General features: G+C 29.7%; 1 protein-coding gene across 1 annotated transcript; it reads right to left on the bottom strand.

Moving 5' to 3' along the window:
* Nucleotides 1–4848: 4848 nt before the first annotated feature.
* LOC107852696 (laccase-7) lies at nt 4849–9916 on the bottom strand. The gene is made up of 6 exons (XM_047393830.1): nt 9742–9916; nt 8506–8657; nt 7170–7414; nt 6601–6729; nt 5540–6499; nt 4849–5246 (listed from the first exon to the last, which is right to left on the bottom strand). Exons 1-6 carry the CDS (start codon nt 9841–9843, stop codon nt 5116–5118), a joined length of 1719 nt encoding a protein of 572 aa, XP_047249786.1. The 5' UTR covers nt 9844–9916; the 3' UTR covers nt 4849–5115.
* Between the last annotated feature and the right edge of the window lie 963 nt (nt 9917–10879).

Raw genomic sequence — 10879 nt, forward strand, 5'->3', positions numbered from 1 at the left:
AGCTCGTTCCGGATATGAGTCTCTTCAAGCGTGTCTTATTGCTGTTGATTCAATGATCCCTAAAGGACTTGGTCAACGAGAACTAAATCAGAAGTAGCAAAATGGTAAACCTGGCTTTGGGTAGCATCATTGCGGTACATTAGGCTCTTCCATGTTAATATTGGCATTCTGAGTTTGGGCCTAGTATGCTACTTTATTTATTTTTTCCTATGCTTCACCATCATGCAGCTGTGAGCAACTATGGTTCAATTTAATCCATATCTTACCTTGGGCGTTTTTATTTACTCTAACTACGAATTAAACAACTATTTAACTTTGATGGAGTAATAAAGTGACTAACAAGATACAAATGTAGTAATCACAAGTGAAAAGACAAGAACCAATTTTATTTTTTGATGTTACGGTCATATTTGGTATTTTCTCTTCCTTGTTTCATTTTACATGAAGTTTGATGTGAAAATTATCTATAAAAACTTTTATTAGATTGAAAATTACAAGTTATAGCAACACTTTTGGATAATTGGTTTATTAGCTATTTTAAGTGCAAGTTGTAGTAACTTTTTAGAAAATTAATTAATTTTTTTTTTTTTAAAAAACGGTTAAATATTTTTAAGTGAAAGTAAATTTTTTTTTTAGGGTTTAGTATTCAATTCTTCCTTAATAACTATATGTATAATTATGGTAGGAGTAAAATTTCTTTAATATTATATCTTTATTTATTATCCTTCTTACCTTTTTTAAAACACTTCAAATTTATTATTTTCTATTATAAATTATACGATTTTTTTCCCTCTTCACTTCATTTTACTCTATACGTTTTCCACATATTTTCTCAAAATCAATCAAAATCCTTCGTAGGTAATCATTGATTTCATCTTTTTGTCGTAATATTTTTTTAATTCTTCCATTATTGAAGAACTAGATGTACTGCAATTATTTTAAATAATGTTACAAAAGTAGATGAGATAGAGTCTTGATTCAAAGAGAAAAACACACAATGTATAGAATGAATATATAAATTGATATTACCTAAATTAAATATCACAATTCATAAATATCAATTTATATACCTGTTTCATACACATTTCATACAAATATGACAGGTAAGAAATCACAATCTCATTATACTCATTCTATAAAAATATACATGTAAGACACTATTTTATAAACCTTGAATGTAATATTGATATTATACGGGTTTCATACTCAAAATTATTCAAAAAATACAAGTTTGTATATTTATTTCATACACTAAAATAAATAATAACGTATAATATTTGGTGCAAGTTGATTTCTATACCAACTTCTACGATCATTATACTCAATCCATATAAATATAACATGTAAGAAACTATTTTATAAACCTTAAACGAAATATTGATATTTCATACTGATTTTATACAAATTTCATACACAAAATCGTCTCATAAATAGGATTGGGCATAAAATACCGAAAATCGATTACCGAATCGAATAAAAAAATTTGGTATTTGGTAATTCGGTATTTGGTATGATATTTGAGAGTAAAATTTCAATATTTTGATATTCAGGATTGAATTTTGTACAAGATATTAATATCGATTGGTATCCGGTGTTTACCGAATACCGAATTATATGTATGTGTGTGTGTGTGTGTATGTGTGTGTGTGTATATATATGTATGTGTATGTATGTCTGTATATATATATATATATATATATATATATAAAACCAACTTGATAAAAAATAGTATCTAATTCCAAAGAATATCTTGGACATTGGTAATATATTCGTAAATAGTAACAAAAAATACTAAATAGTGTTTCTATTAAATATACTCTTTGAAGTTTTAAAGGTACAATTGCACGTCACCAACATTAATATGGTATAACAAATACCATATCTAACCAAAGTTTAATTTACCAATTATCGAATTACTAAATCGATGTTTATAAGTATGGTATATGGTATCTACATTCAAATATCGATTACCAAATTACCGAACCCGAACATTAAAGATACCGAACCGAATACTGAACGCTCATCCCTACCCATACGTATATACAAGATAATTTTCACTATATTATTCTTATGAAAAATTTCGATCTACGTTCAAATCCTTATTTATGTTGTTACCAACACAAATAACAGATACAATATCCATTGACATATCTTTTGTTGTTACGTACAATGGATATTTAACAAAGAAATTGACAATACTCCTTATATCAAATTTTTCTCAAAGAATAAAGAAAAAATTAGAAGAAAGGGAATTTCAGATGAAGGAGAAGAAATTGTTGATTGAAGAATGATTTTGAAAGTATGAAATAAATGAAGTAGAAGTAAAACCATTTTAGAGAGAATTAAGGGGATGATTGATATCTAACAATAACTGTCGTCCCTTTTTGTGAGTATGAAAGCTTTTTTTCATATATAAAAATTGTATTTTTCTTTTTATATTATAAGATTTTTTTTTTTTTTATACTTTTTTTTGCTATAACTTGTAAAGATAAAAATTATGCTATAGATTACAATTAACGAAAGGTTATTTGAATTTTTTTTCAAATTTGATTGAGTACAAACTTTTATCACAATTAACAAGTAGGCCTAATACTTGTAGGTCTTAAATATTTCTATGATATTTTACGACTATATAGAAATGTGGCCAAGTAAGCAGGTCTTCGTCGTTGCGCCTGCTTTGCAGCCAAGGGCATTTTTGGTATAGTATTATTTGTTTGCTTTAAAAAGATTGTAACATGCAGCTTTATATATTTACCCTTTTTGTTAGATAGGAAGGTCAACTAACAACTACACAATGACCTATGTATCCCTTGAAGATTTATGTGACAAAACTTTGTGGGCCCAATTACTTTATTGGGGATGTCAATTGAGGCTTTCTATCAGTATTTGTAGTAGATATTAGGGTAGCACATATCCAAGTTTTTTTTTTTTAATTTATGAAACACAAATATGATTTAAATAGTTAATTATATTTTTTATATGTTTTTAGATATTTAAGTTATTAATTATATACTTTATAATTTTTAAGTAATATATGTTATTTTCTTTGTTCTAATTTTTTGCGGCATTGATAGTTATGTTTTTAAAATAATTTAAATTTTTAATTACTGTGAATTATAATATATTTTCTTTCTTTTCAATTTAAGTGACACTGATATAATTTCGAGAGTACGCCAAATATTTTATACTAATATCTTTTAAATTTTTAAATTTGTTAATTATTGTGATTATAGTTTTTTTTACATATTTTTTTGAAATATACAACAGACTAAACAAAACTTTTGTGACATTGATAGACAATTATATTTTAAAAATAATTTAAGTTTTGAATTATTGTGATTTATAATATATTTTCTTTTATTTCAATATAAGTGACATTAATATAATTTCGATAGTCAGTTAAATATTTTATATCTTTTAAACTTTTTAAGTTATTAATTATTGTGATTTATAGTATTTTACGTATTTTTTAAAAATATATATCAGATTAAATACAAAGCAGGCAACAGATCAACATATCTATTTAGTCACTTATTCTGGGCCCTTTGCCCTTTATTATTAAGTAGAAATATACTCCATTTTATTTTATTTAGTCATATTACTAAAAAATCAGTAATTATATTAATTTACTTATTCAGTTTATGAAATTAAGAGAAATCTGTCGTTTTCATTCAATACTAGCTCTTTCGTTAAATCAATATATAAAGTATAGTAATTAAATTTAAAATTTTGAAATATAATTAATAATATTATTTTAATAAAATAGATTCTTAATAAATATTTTTATTAAGAAATGTCAGAGTCAACATGTCTCTAACTAAAATAAAACGAAAAAAAAATAGTAAGTACTAAATAATGTCAGTAGTATATCCCCCAAAAATTTAACACAAGTTTTTCAAAATATGGATTCCATTCGACCCTTCATTAGACATTACTATTAATATTAATATGAAACTAAATATGGAAACAACAAAACTGTAGTGTGGATTTTCCACACATTTGGATTGATTTTCTTTCTTTCAATTAAAATAAGTTAAGTCACAATAGAATGTGTATATTTTTAAAATTAAATATTTATTTTTCAACTTTAAAGCAATATAAAGAAATAAATATAAGGTATAATTTATCAGGTTATTCATATTTATTAGATATTATTTTTTTGTAAATTGAATACTATTAATAACATGTAGTTCTTTAATATAAGTATTCTAAATTACAAAAAATATATAAAAAAGTCGATAGTCCTTCGAATTTTATCTGTGTCATTTAAAATATAGAAACTGATAAAATAATATATATTGGGTTCGTGCTGATACAGGTCCCTATATCTAGTATAGATACAAGAGCATAAGATAGTTTAGGACAAACTTTCAAATATTTAAAGAGGGAATATTTATAGTTATTTCAGCTGATGTCTTTGGGTTTCTATTTTTTTTTTTCTTTTTTAATATATTTAATGTTTGGTCATGACTTTTTCACTTTCATTATTTTTTTCTCCGAGCTGCTTTGATATACTTTTCCTTGAGAATTTATTGTAAACAAACTCTCTATCTTTCAATGTAGGGTAAAGATCTGCCTACACGGTATTCGTTCTAGATTCCATTTGTGGGATTTAATGGGTATGTTATTGTTTTGTTGCAGCTGATCGTCTTTAGTGGGGGAATGACAAATGTACTACTTAATGAGTTTTGAATAAACTAACAAAGTAGCATTAGTGGCTGATTTGAATTCTGACGTGAAATTATACTAATAGACTTCTACAATACAGTCTATTTTTGCTAGTAATTTGGAGCCAAATTAAAACCTAAACTTCCCTTAGTTTGGTGATAAAAGTAAATATAAAGAGAGTTGAAAAAGTAAAATATGACTATTTAGTGTATAATGGGAATCCCAAAACAATATCTTATTCAATCATAATGAAAGAGCACTAGGATGATACATTACACTTTACAGAATCTTAAAGAATGAAATAACTAAATGCACTAATATTTGTTTAACAAGTCAAAGAATGACATGAAAACAAATGACTCACTTGTACAGTTGGAAAATAAAATGAAATTAACAAGAATCATATAAATCACTCAAATAAAAAAATCAAAGGAGGAAATCAATAATCTAGCATTTAGGTAGATCTGGTGGAGGAGGAGGTAGCCTAGTTGATGGTGTTGGCCCATTTTCAACAACAAAAGCTGTGGCTAAACCCCAAGGTAAGTGAACATCCAAATGACAATGCATCAACCAGACACCTGTAACAATTTCCAAATTAATAATTAGAACAATTTATCAATCATCACCTAAAGTATCTAGAATATGATTTTACTGAATTTTCATGTTAGTTGATAGCTTGATATCAAAAGTTATTTCAAAAATATGGGCTAGTGGTCAATGAAAAGATTAGTTGAGAACCGTAAGCCTCATGTGTTAAATTTCACCAGAGGCAAAAATGTGTGTCGGTGGAAGATAGTAGGTGGTATCCTTTAACTTGGACAGCATGGTTATAAAAAATGTTGTATTTCAAATGGATGCGCTGTATATTTACCTGGATTATTTGCACGAAATCTAATGACAGCCCATCCTCCAACTGGAACGCCAATTGTGTTACGTTCTTGTGGATTAACAAGGTTGAATTTTTTCCGATCGACTGCAGGGTTATAATTGCCAAAGCCTTGGGCCAAGACATAGAAATTGAATCCATGCAAGTGAATAGGATGATTTTCTATTCCAATAAAAGCAGTGTTTTGGAACATAATCTCAACTGTGGAATTAAACTTAAGTTTTTTCACCTTTGTGGACTTTTTGGTCATTATAATAGCACTGTTCATGCTATTATTTGGGTTGGTGTAGTCAAATTTCAATGGTGGTTTGTCTGGAAAATCAGTGGTGTAGATTCCATCAACATTGTGGAAAAAGGCCTCCAACATTGAAAGCTTGTTGGGGAACTGGAAAGATGCATTGTTCATGCTAGCAGCAAATCGTTGTCCGTTTGGGCCTGCACATGTTGCATTTTTTCCTGATCTATCACAAGCAGTTAGGCCCAGCCCAATAGTAATAAACATGCGTACATCTACTTTGCGAGGTGGAGGGATCCAAAACGGCCCAGTTACAAGCCCAGTTAAGTTGGTGAAGAATTTGTGGGCTGTTGGTGTGTCATTGAAGGCTGGTAAAATAGGCGTTATGGGAGTTGATGGTAATGCATCTTCATACACTATAATTCCCCTAGTTGTGGTGTTGTCAAATGGCACCCCGGCTGCACTAGCATAGGGATTAGCCGCCATGTAGTACGACGCCGGTACTTGATCGGCTGTCAAGAGGACGTCTGTCGTCTGGCCTGGCCCGGTGACAACTACATCAGTGATGTAGGGATCAGTGTAAGCAGCATCAACCGCGACAACTTTCATTTTATGGTTGGCAATCTTAAAAAAGAGTTGGTTATTGAGTGCAGCATTGATGATACGAAGGAGATATGTTTTCCCATGTTTCACCTTCAACTTGTACGTTTCTAGTAGAAATGAAAACAAAAATTCAAGTTAGCAAGAAAACAAATAGAATAAAACAACAAAAGGTGTAGCTAAGAAAATTTGATTTGTGTGTAATTCTCACGATTAGCAGAGCAACGGTAAAGATCGCCCGGCCAGCCGTTAATAGTGTAAGCATCAGAGTTATTAGGTGCAGCACCACTTGCTAGCGCTTCATTCTCCACATCCACAACATTAGCATTCCACCATTCTCCTGCATTTACATTTCAACAAATGTATTTCTTCATTTGCTAGTTTTATCAATAGGTAAAATTTCACTCCATATATCCATTCTTGTAGCGGTAATGAATGGCAAAATCAGAATTTTTATTAAGGGAAGACAAAATATAAAGAAATGAACTCACAAAGAAGCCAAGATGATTCAACATTTAGTTGTATGTATACATAATTCTTTTTTATCTATCTACACAATGTAATTTTCAATAAAAAAGTCAGGTGTCAATTGATATTCCTTGAACAAGGGTGGCCCCGCTTCAGTAAAAGGGTGTCAATTGATATCCCTTGAACAAGAGTGGGTCAGCCACAAGCGGTAACTCAGCGCAACAATGTTAACTGTACATGCCTCAAAATCCCAAATAAGTTGGATAACTATATATATATCAAAGTAAATTCATAATTGAAGGTGTAAGTTACCTAAGAGAATAGGGACTTCTCTGTAAGGTTTAGGGAAAGGATAAAAGTGGCCCTTTTTAGGACGAATAATGAGTGCACCATGAACAGTTGCTCTAAGCCATGATACATGTGCATGCCACCATAGAGTTCCTTCTTGTCCTGTTACTTTAAACTTGTACGTGTAGCTATGTCCGGGTCGGATCGGGCACTGGGTCGCAAATTCGGGTCCATCTGCCCACCCACTTAATAGCTGGAAAACTCCATGCCTGCATCAAGTATTCAACTTACATTAGTTAGTTGGAGAATTTTTTGTATATCGCTATAGTTTCTCTTCTAATTACGTGACATAGCTACAAATTTCTGTATTTAAGAAATGTAGCAAGAATTTATATTTGCACACGTAAGTATATATATTGAATACATTATATTTGCAAGCATAATTATAGTAAAATACATTGAATTCATGTGCATACTAAGTGTATCTGTTTATATAATATCACTATAGCGAAATACGTTGTATCAGCATACATAATTAGTGAAATATATTGTATATGTGCATTTAATCAGTATAGGCGCAAATCTACAATCTCTCTCTCTAACTGTATTCATGCACATAATAATTGTTTTCGTGTATATCTGCTATAAAACCTCCAAATTATGGCTATATTATGTAGTAATTTTTTTAAACTACAACTATTGTGATAAATAGACGGCCTTAATTTGCTGTTTCACATTACTTTTCCTTTTTATTTTTTTAATTGTCCACGTCATTCCATGATTATGTTATGAGATTATCTAATTTCTCTAACTAATGGAGGTGATAGCTAGGCTCATGATAATGATTGTTGCCACAGATGTATTAAATAATTAGTGACCACTGATTTGATATATATATATATATATATATATATATATATATATATATATATTAAATCCAACTTTTTATGTATCAATGGCCTTTATTTCAATTCCAGGATTTGATTTTGCAAAACGACATCTTATCAATAAAATGATATTTTAGAGATGATAATCAACTACTTTGCACGAGTATTACATTATGAAACCAAAATAACTAAAAACAAAAATAGTGGTTTCTTTCTTCCCTTCTTTAGCAAACTTCATTTTTTTTTCTTGTCGTTATTAAAAATTCAGCTGAGGGGCTACAATATTAAATACGTATTCAGACGGATTCAACAGCAATTGTTTAGACCATGCATTTGTACTAGGAAATTTATTATTTATGAATAAATATTTATTGTGAACCCAATATAGCTAAAATGAGTTATGAGTGTGATGACAAGTTCAGAATTCATAAATTTCACCGTCAATCTATAAATTTATGTTTTGAAGAACTTACCAATGAATAGTGAGATTGTACGGTGAATGGTTGTACACGTGAACAACAAGGGTATCCCCTTCATTAACGCGTATGGTTGGACCAGGAAGACTTCCATTTACAGCAGTGATCACTTGTCTACGGCACAGTCTCGTTATAGTACGATTTTGTACCTATATATGTTAAAAACCAATATCATAAATAATACATCCCAATCAAATTAAAAGAGTTTAACTTCTATTCATTGTCAGCGTAATTTGTTTACACGGTAACTAAGAGTTACACAACTCTTGATATATGTTTAAAATACAATTAATCATGGTAAGTGTATACAAATAGTTAAATCCTACATTGAAATAGAAGTTCCACCAAATGCAATTTAATTTATCTCTGTCATTTTTCTTAACTACTCGACTTAGATGAGGTGTAACAAGTGGAAGAAATGGTCAGACTCAATCGACACCTCATACATGTGTATGTGTATATCTATCATACGGAGTATTGGGATCCATTGGGTCATAAAATTATTCACTTTTTGGGAAGAGTTTTACACTTTATCTGAAGTTAGTGTTTTGGTCATGAAAATTTCAAATTCAACTTGAAGTTGTATATCAAATTTGAAAAAAAATAAAAAATCCATAACTGGTTTCCAATTCACTTTCTACTTTTAAAGTTTATTTAGGTACATGCAAGCATGAATATATTCTAATATTCTTTGCAAAAAGTATAACCAAACACAATTTCATTTCAACTCTAACTTTGTAAATTTCAAATAAAGTGAAAAATCTAGTCTGTATAGTGGAAATGCTGTCGGACTTATGATTTAAGGTAGGATTTGAGCTTAGAGTTCAAAGAGGAAATGATTTTTGAAAGAGAAGATGAAAATGATACTCCATAAGTACATCCAATTTATGAGTTAGTGTTTGATTTGATCGTGAAATTTAAGAAGAAAAAAAAGATTTTTGAAAAGCATAATCTAAAGTAAACCAAATATATTTAATTGACTATATGTCATCTTATTAAGAGTAAAATGAAAAGATTAAAGTTATATTATTTTTAAATAAAAAAAAATATTATTCTTTTTGGGAGAGACTAGGAAGAAAAGTCTGTCTAAGCAACAAAAAAGGAACATGAAAAGAAGTAAGGTTAATGAAATATCTAAATAATTGCTAAGCAATTAACAAGGTTTTATGAAGAGTTGACCTTGCTATTTTGCATGGGAAATAAAGAAGATAGATAATTATAATTAGTACGTACATGAAAAGAATGCTCAACAACTTCAGCTGAAACCAATAAAGAGCAAGAAGCTAGAAGAGCTATTATGGTGCAGGCGAATAACAAGAAAACTTGATGTCCCATTTTCTCTAAATGCTACAATTGATCAATTTGTAAAGGTTAGAGTAGAACTTGAAGAATGTGTGGTGAGGTGAGGAGAAATATGAGAACTGAATGGGTTTATATAAGAAGGAAGTTTGTACATCTACAAAAGCCGTAGGCAGCACCTATATTTTCTAATTAAAAAATGATACACGCAATATATTTAATTAGTATGTGTCTGTTTTCTTCTTCGCTATTTCTTCTTTTTACTGTGGAATTGTTTATTCTAGCAAGAGGAGTCAAATGAGCGTGATGTGCTGAATTTGGACAAGTTAAAATGTATTGAGTTTGTTGAGGAGTTAACTAATTGATTGCAGTAACTTGAAGTTTACCTTTACTGTTTTATTGTCAAGTAGTCCAATTTTTCGTTATTATTGTGTAAACCAGTTATTGATGTAATTAAGTAGTTAACACGTAGTTAGTTACGTGGTTACAGATAATGATAGTTAGGTGTAGTCAATTGTGAATATAGGTCTATAAATATAGACATTGCATACAGATGTATTAGTTGAATATGGAGAAAAGCTTTCACAAAATATCTTCTTTCTTCTTTTGCTTCACTCCCTTTCCTTTCACAGATCAAATATTAATATGGTATCAGAGCCAGGTTGAAGTAATTTAGGGATTTCTTCTTCGCGAATTGAAGGAAATTGAGAGATTACACAAACGTCGCTTCGATTCTAGAAAATTCAACCTCGCACAGTTCCAATTCTGCAAACAATAATCTTATGTAACTATAATTTTTTTGCAAAATTTAATCTTCGCCTTCATAATGACAGTAGAAAGTACAACAGAAATTGGTCCTAGCAATGTCGGTGGAGTTGCTGGAGGAACGATCGGAGAGAATGCCAGTGGGATTAATTATAATCATCCTATGTTTTGCACGCTTTCGATGGATCGAGATCGTTATCGGTAGGAATTCAGTTCGTTAGAATGGAGAACTACATGCTCTAGACTCGTGCGATGAGAATCACATTACTAGGAAGAAATAAATTAGGGTTCATAGATGGAACAATTA

Source organism: Capsicum annuum, chromosome 7, assembly GCF_002878395.1.
Source record: "Capsicum annuum cultivar UCD-10X-F1 chromosome 7, UCD10Xv1.1, whole genome shotgun sequence".
Lineage (NCBI taxonomy): Eukaryota > Viridiplantae > Streptophyta > Magnoliopsida > Solanales > Solanaceae > Capsicum > Capsicum annuum.

What these genes read in the sequence shown, in the direction of transcription:
- LOC107852696 (XM_047393830.1), bottom strand. Translation starts at nt 9,843, where the DNA reads ATGGGACATCAAGTTTTCTTGTTATTCGCCTGCACCATAATAGCTCTT. An exon ending in TTACCGTTGCTCTGCTAATC is followed by an intron (nt 6,500 to 6,600) that starts GTGAGAATTACA and finishes CATTTCTACTAG; the next exon opens with AAACGTACAAGTTGAAGGTG. An exon ending in ATTTCGTGCAAATAATCCAG is followed by an intron (nt 5,247 to 5,539) that starts GTAAATATACAG and finishes AAATTGTTACAG; the next exon opens with GTGTCTGGTTGATGCATTGT.